This window comes from Muscardinus avellanarius (genome assembly GCF_963383645.1).
Source record: "Muscardinus avellanarius genome assembly, chromosome: 19".
In the NCBI taxonomy this organism is placed as follows: domain Eukaryota; kingdom Metazoa; phylum Chordata; class Mammalia; order Rodentia; family Gliridae; genus Muscardinus; species Muscardinus avellanarius.
The window spans coordinates 33,077,199-33,103,340 of NC_137805.1; the positions used below are offsets into that span (position 1 = coordinate 33,077,199).

The 26,142-nt window shown below is 51.7% G+C and overlaps 1 protein-coding gene across 1 annotated transcript; it reads right to left on the minus strand.

Annotated features, from left to right (window-relative positions):
- Window positions 1–8,939: 8,939 nt before the first annotated feature.
- On the minus strand, window positions 8,940–23,177 carry SLC2A10 (solute carrier family 2 member 10; the record flags this gene model as incomplete). Its single annotated transcript, XM_080716492.1, has 5 exons — window positions 8,940–9,018; window positions 14,212–14,347; window positions 16,709–16,831; window positions 17,639–18,913; window positions 23,105–23,177. The coding sequence occupies 5 exons, from the start codon at window positions 23,175–23,177 to the stop codon at window positions 8,940–8,942; spliced, it is 1,686 nt and encodes a 561-aa protein (XP_080572618.1).
- Window positions 23,178–26,142: the final 2,965 nt, after the last annotated feature.

Sequence of the window (26,142 nt, forward strand, 5' to 3'; positions counted from 1 at the left end):
CCGCCAGCCACCTGTCAGACACAGCGAGGGTGGGCCGGGGCTCCGGGCTCTTGGTGGCCCCCATCACATGGACCCAGGCTCCATGTGGATTACAGAAGGGGTGAGCCGGGACAGAGAGCCATCTCAGAGGCCAATCGGTGGGGCAGGTGGTTAATCAGCCTCAAAAATGAACTTGGGACGGAATCAGAAAAGTTAGTATGGCGTTGCCGCTACCATGTGAGAAGTCTTGACAGGCTGCTCAGAGCTGAAGATACAGGAGAAAGAGGACTGGAGAGCCCATGCAGGGGAGAACCGAGTCTCTCCTGCCAAGAGCTACCTGATCGCATTTCGGCCACCAAGGACACAGGGAGCCTGCGGTGGTGCCCAGCACTGTGCCCGTCTCTGCAGAAGGCAGCCCCTCTGGCACCAAGTGCATCTTAGCCGCCAAATCCCCCTCCTTGTAAAACGCCGTCTGATTGACAGATGGCCCCAGAGAACGCTTTTTGGATCAGATCGCGGTAACCGCCAACCCCAGCCCATCAAACGCAGATATTTAGGATGGCATCGGACCCCAGATCTGGAAGAGCTTAGCGACTTCACGGTGCCAGATCCAGGGGGGAAATACGCACACAGAGAGATCAGAAAAGCGTAGACGACGGGGAGAGAGAAATGAAAACGCTCTGTTTCCACCGGCAGAATCCGCCTTTGCCAGGAAACTTGGAATGTCAGCTTGGTGCGCACATAATTCAATTTTCTGCACGCTCAGAAGTAAAGAAAAAGCCAGACGCTGGGAGAAATCGCTGATACCGTTCTTGACCTTGGCAAGAGCAATATATTTGTGAACCCGGACTCATGTGAAATGCTTTAAAAAAAAAAAAAAGGTAAACGGCACACACTTTATATACTGTTTTCTTCTTCCTCGGAGATGTGAAAAGAACGGTTTATGCTGATTTATCATGCTAGAAGAAGAGTCGATGAGGATACACCAAAATGTTGTTAGTTGGGAGTGGGTAGTTTTTTGTTTGTTTGTTTGTTTATTTGTTTTTGCATTGCTGAGGAGAACCCAGGGACATTCTACCTCCAAGCTACACCCTCCCAAATGCTTGGATTATAAGCTGCGCCACGCTGCCCAGCTGAATGGGCAATTCTTATCTTTAATCTTTAGAATTTTCAGTGTCTAGATTAGCGTGGTAGTGCACGCCTGTGATCCCAGTACTCGGGAGGCTGAGACAGAAGGACCGTGGGTTTGAGGCCAGCCTCAGCAACTTAGCGAGGACCCTCAGCAAATTAGTGAGACCCTGTTTCAAAGTAAAAAATAAAAGATAAACCAGGTGTGGTGGCGCATGCTTGTAATCCCAGCATTTGGGAGGCTGAGACAGGAGGATCGCGGACAGCCTCAGCTACTTAGTGAGGTCCTTTACAACTTAGTGAGACACTGTTTTATAATAAAGAATAAAGAATAAAAAATAGGGCTGGGGGTGTCGCTCAGAGGTAGAATGCTACTAGGTTTCATCCCCAGTACTGCAAAAATAAATAAATTAATTAATTTTAAAAAATCATGTCTGGTGGTATAACCTGGAGGTAAAATGCCCCTGGGTCAAGATTCAATCTCCAGCGCACGCCCCCCACCCCACCGCCAATTTTTTCAGTGTTTTCTAAGTTTTAAGAAAAGGTATTTTAAAGCCAGGCGTGGTGGCGGACGCTTGTAATCCCAGCATTCGGGAGGTTGAAACTGGAGGATCACGGTTCGCAGACAGCCCCAGCTACTTAGTGAGGCCCTCTGCAACTCAGTGAGACCCAGTTTTAAAATAAAGAATAAAAAATAAGGCAGGGTGTATAGCTCAGAGGTTGAATGCCCTTGGGTTCCATCCCTAGACCTGCAAAAAAAAAAAAAAAAGGTATTTTAAAATGATTTTTCTTGCCAGGCGTGGTGGTGCGCGTTTATAATCCCAGCATTTGGGAGACTGAGACAGGAGGATCACGGTTAGAGGACAGCCTCAGCTACTACTTAGTGAGGCCCTTTGCAACTCACTGAGACCCTGTTTCAAAGTATAGAATAAAAAATAGGGCTGAGCTGGGCGTGGTGGCGCACGCTTGTAATCCCCGCGCTTGGGAGGCTGAGACAGGAGGGTCGCACAGGTTCGAAGCCAGCCTCAGCTACTTAGTGAGGCTTTCAGCAACTTTTTGAGACCCTGTTTCCAAATAAAATATAAAAAAGGTCTGGGAGTATAGCCTGGAGGTAGAAAGCCTTTGGGTTCCACCCCTAGTACAACCAAAAAAAAAAAAGCATAAAATAGATCTGGGAATGTAGCCCAGAGATAGAAGGACTTCCAGGAACCCCAGTACCACCAAAAATAAAAAATAAAATAAAAAATAGGGCTGAGGGTGTAGCTCGGAGGTAGAATGCCCCTGGGTTCTATCCTCAATGCCACAATAAAATAAAATAAAATGATTTTTCTTACTTAGCTAGTCCCTTTATTATAGACATAAGACACGTGTATAAGAATTCACACACATGCATGTATAGTAGAGGTTTTATGTGGAGAGCTCATCTCCTTTCCTGCCCTTCCAACACTCCTGGCTCCACTGCCTTGAGATTACTGCTGTTAGAAGTTTTTGTTCCTATTTTTGAGTTTGGATCATTAAGCATTTGAGAGGCTGGGCGCGGATTTTCCCTCGTGGCAAATAGGTAAAGGTCAAGCCACATCTGCGAGGAGTGACCGTGGTGGCGCCACCTGGAGGTAGAAGCGCAGAATGCAGGCCCATCCCAGCAGGGAAGTCCGAAATAATCCCATGTGAAATATTCCAAATCTCGAAGTTTGGCAACTAACTAGAAAAATTTAAAGTCAATGCCTGGGACAAATCAAATACAGTGGATGACCAGTGGCCAACTCACCGAGGTTTCTACTTTGAAAAATAAACAGAGGAGATGATCAACGTCTCGGGGTGAGAGAGAATTGTGTCTGCAAGCGTTCCCCACCGCCCCTTCTGCCTTTCACCTCCTTCTTACTAGTTTTATCAAGGCTTGTTCTTCTAGAAGCGGATCTTCTGGCTTTATGTAATAGATTTAAAGTCCATGGTCTTTGACAATAAAGAAAGGCATAATCCACTTCATTAAAATTCCCTTTCCTTCTACCTCCTAAAGATAAATGCTATTTATATTTTAATGAATATTCATTCAAAGTAGAAAACTCCTGCACTTCCTAAATCGGTGTTGGTTGTCTATTCACACAACAGCGGCTGTTTGGTATTAGGTCTAGTTTTGGCATTTGAAAAGCCAAAGAGATAAATGCCTACTTTTTTGCTACTTTGGGCACACCTGAAACTGTGTGTCAGCAGAGATTTGGTAACTAGGTAGGTTTCTGTCTTTCTAATTTGCAAAACAACAAGGCATGGTGTGCACTTCCTAGCTGTAACTTGGAGATTTCCCCCCCCCCAAAAAAAAAGCCTCTCTAAATTTCTTTAGATGTTGGGTCCTTTGAGCAGCTTAAATGCAAGCTTAAATAGATATTTATGATGGCAAAAATAGCATGGTACAGAAAGTTTTGGGCGATCCTATTTTATTTATTTATTTATTTATTTGGTGGTACTGGGGTTCCTGGAAGCCCTTCTACCTCCGGGCTACACTCCCAGACCTATTTTATATTTTTATTATTTTGAAACAGGGTCTCTTAAGCCAGCGCGGCTGGCTTCGAACCTGTGTGATCCTCCTGTCTCTGCCTCCCAAGAGCGGGGATTACAAGCGTGCGCCACCATGCCCGGCTGGGCGATCCTATTTTAATAATCATGTACCCAGTCTGGTACCAGACCGGAAAACTAGAAGAACTTAGCATCTTCGTGGTGCCACATTAAGTAGAAATATACACACACCCCACAGTGTGAAAGCTATTGACTTAATATGCAAAATTAATTGTAAAGACTCAATTTTTTTGTGTGTGATACTGGAGGGGTTGAACCCAGGGGCATTCCACCTCTGACCTACATTCCTGGCCTAGCCCTATTTTTTTTTTCTTTTTTTTAGTTTGATAGGGTCTCGGTATTGCTGAAAATCTTGCTAAGTTGCTAAGGCTATCTTCGAACCTGTGGTCCTCCTTTCTCAGCCTCCCAAGTACTGGGATTACAGGCATGTACCACCACGTCTGGCACGACTCAAATGTTTTAAAGAGAGAGAGAGAGAGAGAGAGAGAGAGAGAGAGAGAGAGAGAGAGAGGGGAAAAAAAGAAGAAGGAGGAGAAGGAGAAGGAGGAGGAGGAGGAGGAGGAGGAGGAGGGAGAGAGATCAGATGACTATTAAGAGAACGTGTGCTAATTAATTTCAGAAGATCAAAATGTCAACAAGTGTTTTAACTTAATACAAAATAAAACCAAATAAAGCATACTAGAATTTTGAAATATGGAGGATGTTTTGGTGTGCCACAGTTCGCAACGTTAAATCGTTTTTGAGAGCCGAACGTAAGTTTTCTAATTTGACTTAGACATTCAACAGAAAAACCTACTTGGGAATTTTTCTCATCGGGTGTGGGTCAATGAAAAGCCGAAGGTCCGCTTTTCCACTTCAAAATTTCACAAGGAGGAAAACCTCCAAACCATGCGCCCAACCGTCCACAATGCATTCTTTTCCCTCCTGGACGGGCCCCAGCCTGTGACAGTGTGGAATCCTTTCAGGGCGGTGACTCCGTGCACATTTTGGGTCTCATATCAAAGTTTCATCCTCCTCTATGCCACAGATGAGAAAATACTGGGGCTGGAAAGTACAATGAACAGATTCAGAAACAGACCTGCCCCGGGTCTGGGAGCTGGGACAGCCCTGGGAGGGGCGGGAAGCCCTGTCCTTTCCGGGACGGTCTGGGTGGGCCCCTTGCTATGGGTGCACTGTCCTTTGTGGCTCAGAAAGTGGCCTCCCATCCATCCAGGATCAGTGACTCTCCCAGCACCGCGGGAGTGGAGACTTTGGTCCCTAAGTGTAGTTTCCTCTGATGTCACCTGGCTCTCGTCCTCCTCACCCAGGGCCACAGGTCCTGGGAGGCTGCTGGGACGGTTACTCCACGAGGACTAAGCAGTATCACCCCACGGGAAGAGTGAGCGATCACCCCCGCCACCTCATTGTACCGATTGTACCAGGCTGGCGTTTGGGCTATTTTTCTCTTCTCCAGGTTATTTTCTCCAAATTCAATATATCACTCCCTCCCATGAAACCCAAATGGCTTGGCTATTCAGTTTACTTGGCATTCATTATCAAAGGCCGTAATTCTTTCTTTTTTCTTTCTTTCTCTTTTCTTTTTCTTTTCTCTTTTTTTCTTTCTTTCATTCATTCTTTCTTTCCTTACCCTCCTCCTCCTCTTCTTCTTCTTCTTCTTCTTCTTCTTCTTCTTCTTCTTCTTCTTCTTCTTCTTCTTCTTCTTCTTCTCCTTCTTCTTTGTGGTATTGGGGATTGATCTCAGAGGTATTCTACCCCTGAGCTACACTCCTAGCCCTTTTTATTTTTTGTTTTGAAACAGGGTCTCACTAGGTTGCTGAGGCTGGCTTTGAACCTGAAATCCTCCTGTCTCAGCCTCCCAAGCACTGGGATTACAGGTGTGCACCACGGTGCCTGGTTAAAAGCCATAGTTCTTTAAGGAAATGAAATTGGGAGTCTCTAAATCCAGTGGAAAGGTCCAGACCTGGCCACAGGGGGCGGTGTTGAGATGATGTGCTATTTACACATTTGGAATCAACCGCCAATATTTAAAAATCAGGAGAGAGAGAGAGAGAGAGAAAGAGAGAGAGAGAGAGAGAGAGAGAGAAGAGAAGAGAAGAGAAGAGAAGAGAAGAGAAGAGAAGAGAAGAGAAGAGAAGAGAAGAGAAGAGAGGAGAGGAGAGGAGAGAGAGAGAAAATTACTGAGATGAAGGATGAGTTTGGCCAGGTGTGGTTACACACACCTGTAATCCCAGTACTTGGGGGGCTGAGACAGGAGAATTGCAGTTTCAAAGCCAGCCTAAGCAACTTAGTGAAACCCTGTTTCAAAATTTAAAAAAATAAATAAAATAGTGCTGTGGGTATAGCTTGGAAAAAAAAAAAGCCCTTGGGTTCAATCCCCAGGAACACACACACACACACACACACACACACACACACACACACAACTGTGCTTGTGGCACACAATTTACAAATAATAATAAACTATTATAAATACTCTTTATTATAACTAATTTTTATGTAAATTTCATGTAACCAACGATTCTTACAGGAGCCTTCCATTGATTTTTTTTTTCCTAACTCTTGTATCCCAAGCCAATTATCTGTTCTGGTAATTTAGCCATGGTTTGACAAAATTACAAATAAAAATGCCTGATAATGACATGGCCCCGCCCAAAAGTTGCCTAAGCAGCTGAAGAACCAGCCCAGGCCTGGCACGAGGGCTGGTGAACATTTTTTTTTCCCCTTTTTTGCCGGTCTGGGGATGGAACCCAGGGGCATTTGACCTCTGACCTACACCCCCTGCCCTATTTTTTATTCTTTATTTTGAAACAGGGTCTCACCAAGTAGCTGAGGCTGTCCGCGAACCGTGATCCTCCAGTCTCAGCCTCCCGAATGCTGGGATGACAAGCGTGCGCCACCGCACCCGGCTTTGGTGGACATTTTTGTCTGTGGTCATGAGCAAAATCGGCACAAACCATGCTGTCTGCTGAGTTGGATAAGAGTGTAGGAAAAGCAAAGGGTGGTGAGCGGGGCCAGGGCTGGCAGCCCTCCCTGACTTCCAGCTTAAAACTGCTTAGGGATTCCCAAATGGGAGGTTGAAAATGAACCAATCAGGGCCCAGATGTAAGAGAAAGAAAATGGACCAATCAGGACCCAGATCTAAGGACCAATCAGAAGAGTTGGTAGGCTATATAAGCTAGCCTCCCAAGAGTAAAGCAGCAGAGTATTGGTGATGAGCGGGAAGAGAGGAAGGGTGCAGGACTGCACAGCGGCCACAGCAAGGAAACAGCAACGTTAGAAGTTGCCGAGCAGGAGTACTAGACCTCTTTGGCAGCCAAGGTCTAGTACGAGTACTAGGTACAGCAGCCCTTTCGGTACCCCTCCCCTGTGCAGGAGCCCTCTGCCCCCTGTCACCTATTAAATGCTCTACCCTTAGTCCTGGGTCTCCTGAGCTGAATTCCTTAGCTCTTTAGGTAAGTTATAGGCCTGGGCTGAGACCACCTTGTCTCTGTCCACCCCGTAGTGGCCCCCGTCTCAGGAATACTGGGAGAATACCCCCTTGGAATTTGTGTGCTAGTCACAGTACGTAGGTAGGCTATGAGCACTTTTATGTTGCATTACCAGCACTCGATCCAGCAATTCTTAGAAGTTCTGGAAAATCAACCAAACAATAAATCAAGCCCTGCTCTGTAGAGTTCCCTAATCTCCGTGGTGCAAATACACTCCCTGGGCCACTTGAAGCAACCAGTGAGTGGGCCCTGAACGCAGAATCAGAAAGAAATGTGCAGTCACTCCCTTCTACTCCCTAGCAGAAACACACGATGTAGAACAGCACAGTGGCGCGCACTTGTAATCCTAGTACTTGGGAGGCTGAGACAGGAGGGTCACAGGTTCGCAGCCAGCCTCAGCTATGTAGTGAGACCCTGTTTCAAAATAAAGAATTAAAAAAAATAGGGCTGGGGGTGTAGGCGTAGCTTGGAGGTAGAATATCCCTGAACTCTTTGTTAGTACCACAAAATAAAATAAAACAGACAAGCAAAGCCTCAAGGATGGGTCATGGTACAATAATTAGGAGGTGGCAAACTTGAGTTTTGATTTTTAATAAATTTAATTATAAGCTCAGATCATTCATTTTTTAATAACAGCTGTGTTTTGCAGCCAGTTTGCAAAAAATCCTCAAAGTGTCCCGACCAGCTCTTGCAAGTCGACAGGAACCAGCTCTAGCTGGATAAGAGGGAAGGATCTAGAAACAGGAGTCTCGGGCCAGAGTCCTGGGGGCTGCGTCAGCACCCCTGTGCTCAGGCAGGGACCACAAGACACCGTGCAACCCAGTATCTTCTTCCGGTTCTCATGTGCCTCAGCATCCGGGAACTACATCTCGTCAGCAGATGGGGAAGTTGTCTCGAGAGAGCTGTAATTCCCCAAGGTTAGTAGCTGCTAAAGCGGAGACCTCACGACTGGCATCCAGCCTCATCCTTTTTGCAGACCCCCCTGTGCACCCCGGAAATGGCCCTGGCACTTGTCACCTGCCCAGGGACGGTTCTTGAATTTCACGTGGCATCTCATTTACCTTTCCAACTAAAACTTATCTCCCCTCGAGCGATGGCCAGCAACTTGAGGGCAGGGTCCACATTGAGAATCTGCTGTGCTATCAGCTTGGAGAATGCTAGCCCCTGGGAGTCAGAAGAGATCTTAGATCAATCTGCCCAGTCCTCCCATTGACCACGTGGTTGGGAAACCGAGACCCCTGGCCAGAGAGCAACGGCACCAGCAAAGCAGGATAAGGACTCGGGCCTCCTGTCAAGCAGCCGGAGCTGGGGGGGGAGTGAGAAATATCCCGGGGAAGATCATTAGTGGGGAGGAACAAAACGGAGACGTAACGGCTCAAAGCAGGATTCCCCCACACCCCACACGCCCAGCCAGATGGAAAAAGGTCAGAGAATATGGCTGGGTTTAGTGGCGATCGGTACCCCAGGGATTATCTGAGAAGGCCCACGGTTCAGTGAAGACTCCATAACACGTTCTCATAGAAACGCTGACAGCGTGTGCAGAGTCCATGGGGAAACTGAGGCTGGACCCTCAGGAGCCCGCAGAGCTGTACACTCCAAGTGAAGAGTGTGGAGTTCTTGGATTTTCATCTCCCGCCCCCGGGACAAAGACCTCCTCTGGGGCGGTGGGGACTCCCAAAAGACTGCCCGGAACTTGTGCTGCAGCCCACAGACCGGAAGCTGGACAGGGTCCTCTAGAGCCGATGTCCTAGGGTCTTCTGGGCAGGTGGCTCCTCAGGCGGCCTCGGAGGCATCGATGCGGCGGTAGTGGATGCCAGCGGAGCCCTGCCTGTGGCCAGAGCGCAGGATGCACCTGTCACAGAGAGAGCGAGAGGGCTGAGGGGGCGGCAGGCCGGGCCTCCCCAGGGAGGTGGCCGCGGGTCATCCACTGGCCCCTCCCCGTCTCGCCCTCGCTCCTGTCCTGCTCTTCCTGCCTCAACCTGCATTTCCATCTTCTCTGACCTCGACAACCTAACACCTCCCGGGCCACCCCATCACACCAGAGCGACCTCTCTAACCACCAGGGTCCAACACTCCCCTGCTGGGGAGACCCTGCTGGTGCTCAGCCTGCCATCAAGCCCTCGACAGGTGCCCTCGCCAGGCCAGCCTCCCCGGTGCCATCACCCCCTTCCACCTGCATTGCACGCCCAGGTCGCCTTGGACTCCTGTCTCTCTTCAAAACACCAAACTAGCCAGGCGTGGTGGCACACGCTTGTAATCCCAGCATTCGGGAGGCTGAGACCGGAGGATCGCAGTTCGTGGCCAGCCTCAGCTATTCAGTGAGGCCCTCCACAACTTAGTGAGACCCTGGTTCAAAATAAAGAATAAAAAATAGGGCAGGGGGTGTAGCTCGGAGGTCAAATGCCCCTGGGTTTCATCTCCAGACCCACACACACACACACAAAAAAACACTCAACTAGTTTCTACCTCCAGCCCTTCCCTCTCAGCCCAGAACATTCTCTTCCAGCTCCTGAAACGGTGGTCTGGTTTCTCCTCTCACCGGAGCCTCGGCTCCATGGCTCAGAGGCCTGTCATGTGCCTGGCGCTGCTGCTCTGGGCCTTGGGTCTAGAGCAATGACCACAACGGGTACCCACACTAGCTTGGAAAATTTCTGGTGCGCTAGTGAGTTAGGAACAGCCAGGCAGCAAGGGGTTACGCCCCCGGAGAACACGGGGTTAATGAAACTAGGTCCGCCCCAGTCAGGCTGGCTTTGAGTAATGGGCAACACGGACTGGAGTTCTGGCTCCTGAGACTGGCCTTGAAAAACGTGGCTACGTGCGCGCCCAGGACTGACCACAGACAGCGCGCCGCCTGTCCAGACCCATGGGTTAGATCAGCAGCTCCAGGTTCCGCCCGGTCCACGAGAAAGGAGATAGGCAGGACTAGATGCGGGTCAGCAAAGAGGAGAGGGAGAGGGGATGGGGGCGACGCCAGAGGGAGGGAGCCTGGAGAGGGAGAAAGCTGGCCAATCATAAGGGACAAACCAGGGGGTCACAAAAGAGCCAACACCGCCGGTCTCCCGAGAGCTTCGGCGGCAACCCTTTTGGGGTCCCCTCCGGGGGAGCTGTCTGTCTTGGTTTTTCTTGGTTTAAAATACAACTTTTATATTTTTAAACTTGCCTTCTGTTGTCCTGTGACTTTCATTGGTCAATTGCATGGGACAAGGATCCAATAAGAAAAAAAAAATCTGTTATTACTTGTACCATGGACACACCTGCCTTAACTTGCACTTCACTGAAGGAGCCGGGGCCACCCCCAGTGCACCATCCGCTCTGCTGGCTGCACTTGGCTCGTCCTCTCCAGGGTCTAAACACTACTGAAGTGGGTTTGTAGTCTCTTTCTTTCTTTTACAATAAAATGTGACTTCTCTGTAAGTCCAGAGACAGCAGGCCGGGCCACAGGTCTGTCCCTGGAGCCAACTCCAGTGCCTTGCTCCTAATGGGCCCTTGAAAATGGTTGCTGGAGGCTGAGTGAATGGGGACCTGAGAAGTGGGGCGAAAGACGGAAATCTGTGATTCTATCACTCCGGGGGATGGAGAGGGCCTCCTTTGGACGTGTAAGCCGAAGGTCCCTGCTTCTAACAAGGCCTGGAACAGAAGCAGCCTTTGGCTCTGTCTAGCCAGCATCATTCTCTCATTCCTCTGTCTCCTCTGCTGCAAGTGGTCCTGCAGGGCTGTCAATCAAGGAACCTGCCCTATGCTGATTGAGTTAGAGATTAGTGGGTGGGCACATAAACCAGGCTCAACCAATCAGAATTTCTCCTATGAATTTGTGTCTTCTATGGTACAACATAGAACTAAAAACAGTTGGGTTTGAAACACATCTCGATCCCCGGAGCTGCCTGTTCCTGTGCTTGTCAAGGCCCAAGTTTTTTTTTTTTTTTTCCCTTTGTAGCTCTGAGACCAGGGGCCCCCTAAGCTATAGAACTGGGGCGCTGAAACACAGACCTGCACCTGAGTTCTGCAGCCATGCCTAACTTGCTGTCCTCTCTGCAGTCCTGGCCGACCCAGCCTGTCCCCAAGGGCAATCCCCGGCTCCCCCTGTGACCCTGAGCCCCCAGGTCCAGCCTGCTGCTCCCCTCAGCTGCGGTCACATCCCGCCTTCCCCCAAAGCTGCCTTCCCCCGCCTCTCTTGGCCTTTCATCCCAGAAGATGGGTCTGGAATTGGCTCCCAAGAAAACCAGCATGGCAGCACTTCTGGGCTGCTGCCGAGTCACAGAGCTGCTGGATTTTAGTTGGACACATGGCTGCCCAGAGTCCAGAGCATGCCTCAGCCTCCGCTGCATGTAGGTGCGATCAAGCTCCATCCAAAGGGATGTGGGTGGATGTGAACTTGAGGCCTGAGCGCTCCCCTTCTCCACCTCCTCCCGCAGGGATGTGCTGGGGCGCCATCCTGGACCACACAGAAACGGTGATGCTGGAGAAACAGAAGGGGCCCGGATGCCAGGATGACCTTGCGGAGAACAGTGGCCACCTCAGCCCTGGACTCCCCCAATGCACGCGCACACACACACACACACACACACACACACACACACGCCAAAGCTATTTCCAAACTAACACTGGTGCAGGGTGTTCAGCTGGAAAAGACACTCTGAGCCTGGGTGGACCAGGTTAGAGATCTCTGCATCTCACCTGTCAGGTGTGGCTTCAGGAGCCAGGCTAGGTGGGGCCCAGCAGGCAGCTGCAGGTGCTGCAGCTCAGTATTAGCATTACATATAGGTCTGTTTGTACTGGGGATTGAACTTGGGAATTCTGGCATTCTACTTCCAAATTACACCCCCAGCCCTTTTTGTTTTTATTATTCTATAAATTTTGAAACAGGGTCTTGCTAAGTTACTGAGGCTGGCCTTGAACCTGTGATCCTTCTCTCTCAGCTTCCCAAGGACTAGGATTATAGGCGTGCACCACCATGAGTGAGTTAGAATGATTTTTAAAAGTGATTTCTAAGAAGCCGGGTGTAGTGCGCACACTTGTAATCCCAGCATTTGGGAGGCGGAGACCGGAGGATCGGGGTTCGCGGACAGCCTCAGCTACTTAGGCCCTTTCGCAACTCAGTGAGATCCTGTTTCAAAATAAAGAATAAAAAATTGGGCTGGAGGTGCAGCTCAGAGGTGGAATGACCCCTGTGTTCCATCCCCAATACTGAAAAAGAAAAAAGAAAGAAAAAAGATTTCTAAGAATAAAACAGGCAACAGGAATTGGTGACGGTCCCTTTACTACAAGAAGGAGCCAGGGACATTTGCCATGGATGTGGAGGCCCAGTGCTTCCATTTCACCCCCTCTTCCTCCAATGCCCTGAGCTCCCACGGCGCACGACTCTATGACCTAGAGACCTCATGCAATCCTGCTCCTACCCATCTGGCTTATCTGATCTTCTACCCTACTCTCTCCCTCCTTCTGTTCCAGCCACACCAGCTCCCTCCTTCCTAACAAATAACTACCTGATACACTTCTACCTCAGGGCCTTGGCACCTGCTACCCCTCCTGTCTCAGCCTCCCAAGTACTGGGATTACAAGCATGTGCCACCAGCCCCGGTGCTAAAACCCTCTTGCTAGCGTATTTCTTGGCTTCTTTATTTTCTGTCTCCCTCCCCCACTTAAACAGAAGCTCCTGGTGTCAAGGACCTTGTCATCCTTAATCTCAGCCACCTTTCCCAAGACCTCAAATGCCACCTGACACAGTGTATACACTTAATAAACATCCACAGAATGAATAGATTAAGCCCACACAAATTCTGTGTGTAATATCTATCTATCTATCTATCTATCCATCCATCCATCCATCCATCTATTTATCTATCTATCTTTGGTCCTGGAGCTTGAATCCAGGGGCATTCTACCTTTGAGCTACACTCCCCCCAGCCTTATTTTATTTTTTTATTTGGAAACTAAGTCTCACTAAGTTGCTGAAGGTCTTGCTAAACTGCTGAGGCTAGCCTCGAACATGTGATTTTTTTTTTTTTGTGTGGTACTGGGGTTCCTGGAAACCCTTCTACCTCTGGGCTACACTCCCAGACCTATTTTTATACTTTTATAAATTTGGAAACAGGGTCTCTTAAGCCAGCGTGCTGGCTTCGAACCTGCGCGATCCTCCTGTCTTCGCCTCCCAAGCGCGGGGATGACAAGAATGCGCCACCACACCCAGCTACATGTGATCTTTTTATCTCAGCCTTTCAAGTAATAGAATTACAGACGTGAGCCACCATGCCCAAATTCTATTCAATTTTTAAAGGCTAAAGTTATATTATCTTGTTTCTCAAAGGTTCCATGGCTCTATGTTTCTGGGGGGGGGGGGGTTGGTGTTTTTTTTTTTTTTTTTTTTTTTTTTTGTACTGGAGATCTAGAGCTGGAATCCAGCAGTATTCTATCTCCAAGCTACACTCCCAGCCCTATTTTTATTCTTTATTTTGAAACAAGGTCTCACTGAGTTGCAAAATACCTCACTAAGTAACTGAGGCTGTCAGCAAACCTGAACCTATTGCCTCCCAAATGCTGGGATTACAAGATCCTCCGCCACGCCAAGCTCCTTTCTGCTTTAAGATTCCTCTCCTCTGGCCTCCTGTGATTCTGCAGCTGAATTTAAAATCACGAGATTTGTGTGTGTGTGTGTGTGTGTGTGTGTGTGTGTGTGTGGTATTGGGGGTGGAACCCAGGGCTTTTCTACCTCCGGGCTATACTCCCAGACCTATTTACTATTTCATTTATAAACAGGGTCTCACTAAGTTGCTGAGAGCCTCACTAGGTAGCTGAGGCTGGCTTCGAACCTGCGCAATCCTCCTGTCTCAGCCTCCCAAGCGCGGGGATTACAAGCGGGCTTTAAAGTCAAATAGAAAGTTGCTGTAGGAACATACAAATCAGCCCAAAGAAAATAGGAGAAAACTCATCGCGTCCAAACAAGAGGAGATCCAGAGGAGGAAAGGGAGCGGTGCGGCCTGAAGTCCTGGAGCGTCTGCCCTGGGTTTGATGCAGCTCGGCCCCAAACCCACCCCAGTCCACCTCTTACCGAGTCCTCTGGAACTGTTGGTCTATCTCGGCCAACGACAGGCCTTTTGTTTCAGGAATGAACAAGTAGATGAAGGCCAGGCCGAGGATGGCGGTCAGCCCGTAGAGCAGGAAGGTCCAGGACAGGCCAATGGCACCTGGGGACCGGAGGGCAGTATGAGTGGGGCCAGGGGCTGAGCCCTCCGGGCAGGTGGCCTGGGCACTTGCCAGGGTCTGGGTGGAGCCCTGGGAGTCAGTTCACACAAAACCCAGGCTCCAGAGGGGTGGATCTGCAGACTGGCCGATGCCATCAGGTTAGGACCTGGAAGCAGGATGGAGCAGGTTGTCCCAGAGGCGGGGAGAGAGCCAGGACACTTCCACCAGCACGGACCGAGGGGACCGGGTATTTAGGGGAAAGTTCACCCGCCCAGGCTGAACACACCGCCCACACTCACACCTCCCTGGCAGAGCTGGAGCCCCAAACCAATGCCCAGACATCCACCCCGGGAAAGGGCTCTCGGCAAAGTGCAGTTCCAGCCTACTTGGCCTGTGTCTACCTAGTTAGGGGGAGAAGACAGAGGCTCCGCTCCCAACCTTTCCTCTTGACACGAGGGGCTAGGGTCCCGGGACCACAGGATGTGGATGCCCCTGACTCCTTGAAAGCCAATCTGTCCAAGACAGAGAAAAGAGGCCACGAGGGAGGGGCTTTGTCTAGGAGGAGACACAAATTGTGATGGTGGTGGTGGTGGTGGGGCTGTTGTTTGTGGCACTGGGGATTAAATCCAGGGGAATTCTGCCTCCAAACCTCCCCAGCCCTTTAAGTTTTTTGCTTGTTTGTTTATTTGTTTTGGAACAGAGTCTTGCTAGGTTGCAGAAAGTCTCACTACATTGCTGAGGCCAGCCTCTCACCTGCAATCCTCCTGTCTCTGCCTCCCAAGTACTGGGATTGTAGGTGCTGCCACCACACACAGCCACGAGTTATGTTTTGGTTGCTGTTCTCTCCTCTAACAGCCTTGGCTACAGCTCCCCCTAGCAGCCTCCTGACCAGCTAAAGCAGATCCCCAGGAGGAAGAGCACTGGGCTGGGGTCAGAAGGGCTGAACTGGGGAGCTGTAGGACCCCAGTACCCCAACCACCTCGGCATTCGGAACTTTCCGCCCCAGTGCCCCTGTTTGCAGGTACTGGGACTCGCCGTTACTAGGACTTTACTTCCCTGTGTTCCAGGAACTAGCTCCCCATCAACCGTTGTTAGAAGACAAAAGTAACAATTCAGGGACTTTCCACTCACCAGAATAACAGGACCTTGGTTACCACAAACTGTCATTAGAGCTAAAAAATGATATCTCTGGCCAAACCACCCAATCCTGAGACAGGTTAAAAATAAGAACCAATGATAATAAAACACCTAATGGTAACCGCACCTCTGTAATTAAAGTGTATAAAAACTGCCCACATCTGTTGCTAAGGGTCGATTCCTCAACTTGAGAGGCGACCCCAGCGCTGGACATAATAAAACCTCTTGCAAATTGCATCGACTTCTGCCTGTGAGTGATTACTGGGAGGGTGCGTGCTTCCTGGGGGCCGACAGGTCCAACAGAGCCTGTGTATTTTCCCATCTGTGAAGAGGGAATCATAATGATAAGACACAATTCTAACTCGCTCTCTTCTGCCCCTCCTCCCCCCTTCTCCTCTGTCTCACTCATTCATTCCACATAGAAAGAGATTTCAGAAGACTCAGGCAGCAGGGCGGAGCCTGGGTTCCTCAAGGCTGGGCTGGGCGATGGTCATGGCGGGTGCTCCTGCTGCTAGTTTTTCCCACGGCCTCACTGGTCACTTGTGACTTTGAGGAAGAAACTCTCGGCCACAGCCAGCATGAGCGTAACTGTGCCTGAGCCGGGCGTGGTGGTGGCGCTTGTAACCCCAGCATCTGGGAGGCTGAGAGAGGAGTATCGCAGCTCATGGCCAACCTCAGCTACTTACTGAGGCCCTTAGCAACTCAGTGAGACCCTGTTTCAGAATAAAGAATAAAAAAAATAGAGCTGGGAGGTAGAATGCCCCTGGGTTCCATCCCCAGTACCCCCCCCCACACACACACACACACAGAACTGTGCCTGGAGCCCACAGAGAAAGAACTCTGGGCATCAGAACAGCCATGGTGATTGGCTCAGGGATGGTCATGTGATCTTGTGGAGCCAATGAGGGTTGGGCTCAGGACTTGAGCAGGAGCCAATGGGAAAGGCGTTGTCTGGGGCTGCCAAGCTGCAGAGGACTGTTGGCAGCCATCTTTGCCAGGCGAGGCAAGCTAAGGAATGGGTGGGAGTTGTGTTAGATCCCCAGGATCAGCTCGACCTGAAGCCAACCACCCTCTCTTTTTGGTGATTTAAGACAAAATAATACCTTTTTTGTTCCTAAGCTGGGCTACAGTGTCACCTATGACCTGGCACATACAGGAGCTTTGACGCGGTCTGGGGGAAATGGTCCCTAGAGCCAGGGGCCGAGGGATTCGGCCCGAGGTCTTACCAATGAGGTCCAGGAAGGAGAGGCTGATGAAGAGGTTGGTGGCCCAGTTGAAGCTGTTGCAGAAGGCGAAGGCTCTTCCTCGGATCTCCCGGGGGTAGAGCTCACTGAGGACGAGCCAGGTCACTAGGATGGGAGGGCAGGAGGGCTCCTGGGCTGGGGCCTGGCACCGACGGCCAAGCGCGCAGCCCCCACGGGAGCTGAGCAGACTGTCAGGGTCCTGACGCCGAGTCCCCCCAGCTGCACCCCCAGGGTGCTGCAAGAATCTCTGTGGCGCGGCCACAGTCCTTGTGTTCAGGGCTGCGGGGTTTCCTGGGACGTCAGACTCTCAGTACTGAGGCCCTGATAGTCCTGGGCACACTGGGACAGTTGGTCCCACCCTGTTGATTAAATTTCTTTCAAGTAACCTGGGCTGGTTGAGCCATCCAGGGACAGATCTAGGTTTTGTGAGGCCTGACCTTTAATGTGGGGGCCTTAGAAGAATATATATAAACGTAGCTGGGCACAGGGATGGTCATGTGATCTTGTGGAGCCAATGAGGGTTGGGCTCAGATCATATGTCTTGTTGCCAGTACTTGAGAGGCTGAGACAGGAGGATTGCAGGTTCTGGGCCAGCCTTGCCAACTTGGTGAGACCCTGTTTCAAAAAAATAAAGTAAAACAAAAAGCATTGGGGGTGTAGTTTAGAGGCAGAAAGCCCCTGGGTTCAATCCCCAGTACAAAAAAAAAAAAAAATCACACACACACACACACACACACACACACACACACACACACACACACACCCTTGCCCTGGAAGACACGCCTACAAATAAGAAGCCCCAACTTTTCAGGCTGATCTGCCTCCAGTGCCCCTCTGGGCTGATACAGCCTCAAACTGCCCACCAGGAGGGGTAGAAGGCTCCAGATTCACCTGCAAGAAAATTGGGCTTACCTGGTCCAAATCCGAAGGAGAAGGCACTCACGAAGGCCATCAAGCAGACCAGCGCGGACCAGCGCAGCAGTGCGTGCTCTGGCGGGGGGCCTGGGGGGCCGGGGGACACTGGGGAGATGGCGCTCAGGGCCGGCAGGGGAGGGGCTGTGGCACCTGTGTCTCCTGGATGGAGCCTGGTGTTCTTGGCGGTGGCGGTGGCTGGCCCCTGGTGGTCCCCCTGGGTCTGCAGCATCGGAGATAGAGGCAAGTCTGTCTGGAGGCCAGGCGGCTGGGTGGCATTGGGCATGTCCAGGCAGCTTGGGCCGGAGTCCATGGGCACCACAAAGCTGACCAGGCCAATGCCACTGACCGACAGGGCCATGAGGGCACAGCCGGCCAGCAAGAGGGCCCGGCGGCCCGCACGGTCTACCAGCCCAATGGCAGCCAGGGTGGCCGCCACCTTCACGGCGCCGAGCCCCACCGAGGCCAGCACGGCTGAGGATCCCCCGCGGAAGCCCACCGAGTGGAAGATGGTGGAGGCGTAGCACAGCACGTTGGGCTGTCCCGTCAGCTGCTGGAAGAGCACCAGCCCCAGCCCCACCGCGGTCCGGCCCCGCATGTTATCCCGGGCCCTGAAGAGGTCCAGAAAGGTATAGTGCGGGCTGCCCGGGCCCAGCTTGGGGGCTTCGCCTCCCTGCAGCGGGATGAGGTCCTTGTGGGCTGCAGTCCCGTCTGTACCAGCTGGGAGGAAGAGGAGGCTGAGGGACTGCAGGAGAGCCGGTGCCACCGCCCAGCCAAACATGTGCCTCCAGCCCCAGGGGGCCCTGGCCAGGGCGTAGTTGAGGGTGTAAGACAGCAGGATGCCCACGGTGATGCCTGCCTCGTAGAGGGACACCAGCACGCCCCGCTGCCGCGGCCCCACCAGCTCCGACACGTAGATACAGCAGGCCACGGAGGAGAGGGAGACGGCGAAGCCGACCGCTGCGCGGCCCAGGACCAGGCAGGGTAGCGAGCCAGCCAGGCCCAGGCCCAGGCTGCCTGCCAGCAGCACCAGGTTGCTTCCCAGGATGGCTCGCTTCCTGCCGTAGCGGTCGATGAGGAGGCCCCCCACCAGGGAAGCCAGCAGAGCCCCCAGGAGCAGACTGCCCACCAGGAGTTCCTGCTCCCAGCAGCTGAGCCCAAAGTCACGCTGCAGCGGCAGCAGGGCGCCCGAGATGACTGCCAGCTCATAACCGAAGGTCAGGCCCCCCAGCAGGGACACCGAGGCACACAGGGGCAGGGCAGGTGGGGGGCACCCTGCAAACAAAGGGGACAGCCACAGCTCAGGATGGTGTCCTGCCAGAGCATCTATGCAGCCAACCTCCCCCACGTGCCAGCCCCTCCACCTCTCCATCTAACATCCAAGCATCCAGCCAGCTACCCTTCAGCTGTTCATCTGTCCATTCCTTTATCCATCGATCCACCCACCCAGCATCCACTTATCTGTCCATCTATTCATCCTTCCATCCATCCAGCCATCCAGTCAGCTATCTTTTCAGGCATCCACTTAGCCATTCCTCCATTAATCCCTCTATCATCCGTCTTTCTGTCCATGTTGATCCATCTATCTGTCCAGTTATCTACCCCTTAATTCACCCAGCCAGCTGTTGACTTAGTGATCCATCTATGCACAAATCCATCCATCCATCCATCCATCCATCCATCCATCCATCCATCCATCCATCACCATTTCCATCTTTTTACACATCCACGCAACCATTTGTCCATCCATCCGTCCAAATGTATCTATCTGGCACCTACTGCATGCCAGGCTGCATTCACTGGTGATACAGTGGTGTTGCCAAGGACATGACATTCTAGAAGCGATGGGCAGATGATAAATAAAAACAGAGCATCGTTTTGGGTGGTGAGCAATGGCATGAGACTATAAAGCAGGGAGAGGGGCTGCGCTTGACAGAGGGTTACTATTTTATTTTATTTATTATTATTGTTGTTATTATTATTAGTAGTAGTACGGGGGATGGAACCCAGGGGCTTTTCTACCTCCAGGCTATACTCCCAGACCTCTGTTATATTTTATTTGGAAACGGGTTCTTGCTAAGTTGCTGAGAGCCCCACTAAGTAGCTGAGGCTGGGTTTGAACCTGCGCGATCCTCCTGTCTCTGCCTCCCAAGCGCGGGGATTACAAGCGTGCGCCACCACGCCCGGCTGAGGAATATTATTTTCAATAGTCAGCGAAGGCCCCTCCAAGGAGGAGACGTTTGAGCAGAGATCCAAATGAAGTGAGAGTGAATGCCATGGGAAAACCTGGCAGAATTTCAGACTAGACAGAGGCTACTCCGGTGATAAAAAAAAAAACCTTGAAGCGGCGCACACCCGTAACCCCAGTACTTGGGAAGCTGAAACAGGAGGATTGTAGGTTCAAGACCAGCCTCTTCAACATAATGAGACCCTCAGCAACTTAGTGAGACACTGTTTCAAAATAAAAATAAAATAGGGCTGGGCATGTAGCTCAGAGGTAGGACGTCCCGAGTCCAAGCCCCAGTACCACACACACACACACACACACACACACACACACACACAAATCTTGAGGTATGTTTGAACAACTATGAATATTAGTATTACAATATTGATATTCTATTCATTAATGTTAAGGAATGAATATTTATATCCAAAACCTAGTAAAATGATTTGAGCATTATATATTCTATTTCCTTTCTTGAGCAGCATTATCTAGTAGAATTTTCTGCAATGGCAGAACTTCCAGGTCTGTGCTGTGGGATGTCCTAGTGGATAATCACATGTGGATTCTGAGTACCAGCAGGGAGGCTAATGCAAGGGAGGAATTGGTTTTATTTTCAATGTATTTACTTATTAAAAAAAAAAAAACAGAGCTGGGCGTGGTGGCGCACGCTTGTAATCCCCACGCTTGGGAGGCGGAGACAGGAAGATCGTGTAGGTTTGAAGTCAGCTTTGCTGGCTTAAGAGACCCTGTTTCCAAATAAAAATATAAAAATGGGTCTGGGAGTGTTAGCCCGGAGGTAGAAGGGTACCACCAAAAACAAAAACAAAAACAAAAACAAACAAACAAAAAAAAGCCCATGTAGCTTGTGGTTACAGCTTGGCAAAACTATTGTATATGTTACTTTTTCTTTTTCCCCCCTGTGTTACTGGGGATTGAATCCAGAGACATTCTACCTCCAAGCTGCATCCCCAATCCCTTTGTAATGTTTGTTTTGAAATAGGGTCTCTTTAGGTTGCCGAGAGTCTCACTATGTTGCTGAGGCTAGCCTTGAACCTGTGATCCTCCTGTCTCAGCCCCCAAAGTATGTACAGGTTATTCTTAATTTTCGATTCGCACATTTAAACTTTTACATTTCTCCTGGAGCCATCCAGCAACATCTTTCTTACACAGCCCCACTCCAGGCCTGATGAGAACAGCCACGACCCTCTAGCTGGATTTGCCGAGTGTGTTCCCTGGACCAGGCACTGCTTCCAGCACAAAGCTGAACCCTTGGTTAATTCTCCCCACACCTTATGAGGGGTGTGTGTATTATCTAGCAGCGGATGAGCTGATGTCCAGAGAGGGGATGTGTCCTGCCTCAGGCCAAACGCAGTGAGCAGCCCAGCCCCCTCCAGGCCGGATGTGCACCCTAGGCCTGAGCAGCTCCTACCCCTGCCTCTTCCCAGCTGTTAGGAAGGAGCTGTGTGCAGCGGGAGGAGTCTCATGGTGGAGGACCCATCCCCTATTCTCTCGCCCTCTTTCCTTCACGGTGGCCTCTCCCTTCCTATCCTGGGAGTCCCCAGGGATCCTGCTGCCCGGGGCCCACCTCGACCTCCCCTCTTTCTCCCGCTGCCCCCTCAGGCCTGTGAAGCAATGGGGCAGAAGTACAGGACTGTTTGCCTGGCTCTCCTGGCTTCTCCTGGGTCACAGGGAGGCCAGCCAAAACCAAGGCCAAGCTGACTGCCCCGGGCTCTGCGGGAGGACACCGCAGTGTGCGCTCAGGTCGCTGTGCCCAGAGACAACCAAACTAAAAGTGAAATAAAAATAGTAACAGGAACAGGCCTCACTGTGCAGCACCTCCTCTGGGCAAAGCCTACGAGAGCCTTCTCTTGTATAAGGACCCCAGGTGGTGCTGCTACCTGACAGACAGCAACTGATCAGGACCTAAATGCTCCTAAACTTACACAGGCTTTGCAGCACTAACCCCCAACAAGAAGGGCCAATTAGAGATATGTGGGAGGCAAGAAGGGCCAATCAGATAGGTAGGTGGCAAGAAGGGCCAATCAGATAGGTAGGTGGCAAGAAGGGCCAATTAGAGATATGTGGGAGGCAAGAAGGGCCAATCAGATAGGTAGGTGGCAAGAAGGGCCAATCAGAGATAGCTGGGCGGAGTGGGGCAGGGTGGCACAGGGTTATAATCCCAGTACTTGAGAGGCTGAGATGGGAGGATCACAGGTTCAAGGACAGAACTTCAGCAATACAACAAGGCCCTTCATAACTTAGCCAGACCCTATTTCAAAATAAAAAGACAAAATGGGGCTGGGGGTGTAGCTCAGAGGTAAAAATGCCCCTGGGTTCAATTCCCAGTACCACACACAAAAATAAGTAATAATAATTTATTATGATTTATTAAATAATTTATTATTTATTAAACAATAATTTATAATGAGCAAGCTATTATTAAATAATAACGGACAATAGATTGTTTATAATAAATAATTTATGATAATAATAATTATTATTATTATTAAAAGCAGGTGGGAGGCAAGAAGGGCCCCGAGCTCGGATGGGTCAGGGGTGAAGTCTGGGGCTCGGGGCAGAGGTGAACAGGAACAGAAACAGGAAAGAAAGCTCTCAGGAAGACCCCGAGTGACAAAGTATGGGGAAGACAGTGTCCTAAGGATCTACAAAGGAGAGCCCAGAGTGTCGTGGCCATCGGACAGCCTGGGGAGGGACGCTCTCCTCCTCTGGCTTTCCATAGCTCTCGCACCCATTTGAGTGGGTCCAGACTCCTGAGCGTGACATATCAGGCCCTTGGCAGGCTGGCCTAACTCCTCAGCCACTTTGCCGCCTCATCCCTACCAGCCTCTGCACACCCTGCACACAATGCTGTGCCCTGTGCACAATGCCATTCCCTGTGCCCACTCTATGTCGCTCTGCGCGGGCCCTCCTGCCGGTTCCAATGTCTACGCTCCCTCTTCAGTCCCAGCAGCTGCCACCTCCCCCAGCAGCCCCAGGTGTGCACATCTGTCCCTGGGCACCCACCTTATTCCCTGTCGAGAGCCGCCCTCCTCTCTGTCAGCTCTGCGACACAGGCAATACTGTCGTCACCCTCATACAGATGGGACAGCCCAGTGCCGAGAGGCGCGGACCTTTGCCCAAGGTTTCTCGGTGTGTAAGCGACCCGCAGGGATCCGAGCTCAGAGTCCCAGGGTTGGATGGGATTGCAAGAGCCCAGGCCGCCTACGCTCACGGCTCACCCCGCACAGCTAATCGTCTCCTCTCACCCTGGCGGCCAGAGTGCTGGGGCTCCGTCCAGCTTCTCCTCTCCATGGCTGTGTGACCTCGGGTAACTCACTCAACCTCCCTGAGTCCTCTATCTACAAATGGATAGTAACACCCATCCCCTATGCCTGGTGCTGCTACTAGGACTCTCCACAGAACAGTCCAGAGTGAGGCTTTCAGAGTTAATTCAGGTCGTGCCCACTTACCCCCAACCCACCCCGGCTCAACACCCTTTTCCAGCTTCCATTGTGATTTGGAATAAGCTCCAAACCTCTCCAGGGCCTACAAGGCCCTGCTCACCTGGCCCCTGCTACCTCTGGGGCTCCAGGCGCACAGGTGGAGCCAGCCGGCCCATTCCTGCCTCCAGCGTGCACCTGCTGTCCGAGCCGCCCCCACACTCTTCCCCGGATCTCAGCCCAGCGGCTGCTAAGTCCCTCTCAGCTCCAAGGCTTCCTGCTCGGGGACCTGCCTGCCTCCCGCCTCTGGGGAGGTCTGCTCGCTGAAAAACAGCATCCTGTCTATTCTGTGCGCTGGGAATCCTCAGCTTCTACCTCGGCACAAATTAGATGCTCACGAAAGGATGATGTTGCCCGGAGCCGAGCTGAAGCCATAGCAGGCAACAGGCATCTTAGCCCTCTGGAGGGACAGAGGATTCCTTGCTCCTCCTGGGTTCTCCCCTGTCTCCTCTCTATGGGGTCATGTCCAGGCCGGAGTCTTGTCTGTTAGTGACTTGGCTCCATCAGGCCCTGCAGGACAGGACACTCCAGCCCGCCGCCTGGGGCTGTTGGCAGATTTAACTGATCTGGAGAGTGCGCTCTCCAAGCCTAGGCGGACGGCTCTCCCGCCACTTCCCGGGCAGAAAGGAAACTTGGAGGAAGTGCGGGAGGCCCGGCCAGCCCCGCTGCAGGCCTGCGGTCCCAGGGCGGCCACCACAGGGAGGCCCGAGAGGGTCTGGCGGGAGGGCGGCGGGGGCGCAGCCGGGAGGCGCCGGGCTCCCCCGCGGCAAGTACGATCCGGACTTACCCATGGCGAGCCGGGTTCTGCAGGGATGCTGGGGGTCGCTGAGGGACCCCCGCGGGTCCCTGGGGCCCGAGTCCCAGCCGCTGCTGCCAGACAAACTTTCTGGCCCGCCTCCGGCCCGGGGCCCTCCCTTCCCGCCACGTCGGCCAGCCCCAGCCCGGGAGCCTGGAGGCAGGACGTAGGAGAGCCGGGACCGCCCCGCCGCCCTGCCAGGCGGTCCGCCTGGCCTCGCTGCATCCCCTCCCAGGTTCTCCCGGTGGGAAGACACCCACCCCCCAGCGCTATCTTTCTCTGGCTCTTTAGAAAGTGGCAGATTCCTCCAGTCACTGTGGTCCACACTTGACTGGCCTCTCCAAGGAAAGTACACATGTGCGCGCGCACACACACACGCACACGCACACGCAAGCTACTCAGACCCTAGGGCTGGGGCGGGGGGGTTGCACCACGGGCTCATTCCACACTGAGGCTTGGACACCTACCACAGTGCTGGGCATTACCAGGCTTGGAGAGGCAGACACGTTTTGTTTTTGCTCTTAAATTCTAATAGCAGAAGAGAGCTAAATAACAAAGCAGGAAAACGCCAGCTCCTGATAAAGGCAGAGAATTAAAACAGGGCAGTGGGTTGGGTGCACAGGCACTGCATTAGCTGGGTGGGTCTGAGTGGACCTGAGACCCGAGGAGAAGAGGCCACGCCCTGGGTGGGGAGTGGGGCTCAGGAGGTGGAGGAACTGCAGAAATGAGATCAGGAGAGAGAGAGAGAGAGAGAATGCGTCAAGCCATGGAGGGACTGGGAAAGGCTGGTTACTGTAGGCCTTGAAGGGCTCAAGAACTCGGATTTTGTCTCCGTTTACATGAGAAATAAGTGGGCGCTCTAATTGGCATAAAAGTGCAAGGGTCGGTCTGGGAGCCAGGCGGAGCCGGTGCATGGTGAGCCAGGAGGCGGGTTTGGCTCCGCTGACAGTGTAGCGGGGGAGAAGCCAGGGCCTCAGAGAGCAGGAACTGTGGGACCCCATGTGCATCTCTTGAGGTGGTCGTAAGGTTGGAACACTGATCTCCCCCATACACTTTCCTAAATAAACGTCTGTCTTTGTCTCTGACCAACTGGGCTGAAACTCTTTTCTGCCACGGAAGCCAAAGTCCCCGGTTGGTCCTGAGGTGAGCCCCCCTCCCTGAGCCCGGGGACTCTTCCGGACCCTTCATGAAATTGTTGTGATCCCTGTGACAGGTGTGTTGCTGTAGGTCATTAACTTTGGGGGTAATTTGTTACACAGCGATATATAGCTAATACAGATTTAATCACTGTAAATCATCTTAAGCCAAAAAGAGTAGACAGATCCCTTCCAAGAGAAAGTGAGGAGTGGATTGTGTCTCTGTGGACAATAAGGGGCTTGTCGGCCCCTCCTAAGCCTTGAGGGCAGCCAGAAGCTCTCCTTAGACCCTTGAGCAATTTACCATCAGAAGCTGATACATCAGCAGAGCCATAGCCGACTTTGCTGAAAACCCCTTCTAACGATGGCTCTGAGTTGCAAACCTCTCACTCACCGCAAAAAGAGCCCACGTCATTCATTTGCAGTCTGCCTTAGAGAAAGAATCCAAAACTGGATCCTTGACCCAAAAGTTCCCTTTACAAAGCCACTTTGCTAGACTCTCTTGCGTAGACAATCCCAGAACCCAAGTTGATATCTTGGTTGACTCCCACTCTCCAGTGAAGACGTCCTCATGATGCGCTGTGAGCCACAGACACCGAAGACATGCTCAGAATTCAGGACTGCCAGAGCAAATACGGGAGGCCCAGTTAAATGTGAATTCCCAGTAAGTAACACTGGACATACGTTTGCTAAACAAGTTGTTTTATGTTTCTCTGAAATTGATATTTAACTGGACACACTGTTTGTTGTCTCGGCTCAGTCTGGCAGCCTTGCCTAGAATGACATCCCTCTGGTCCAGGGGAGATGGATCAGAGGAGGCAGGAGGAGGCAGAGACCCAGGAGGC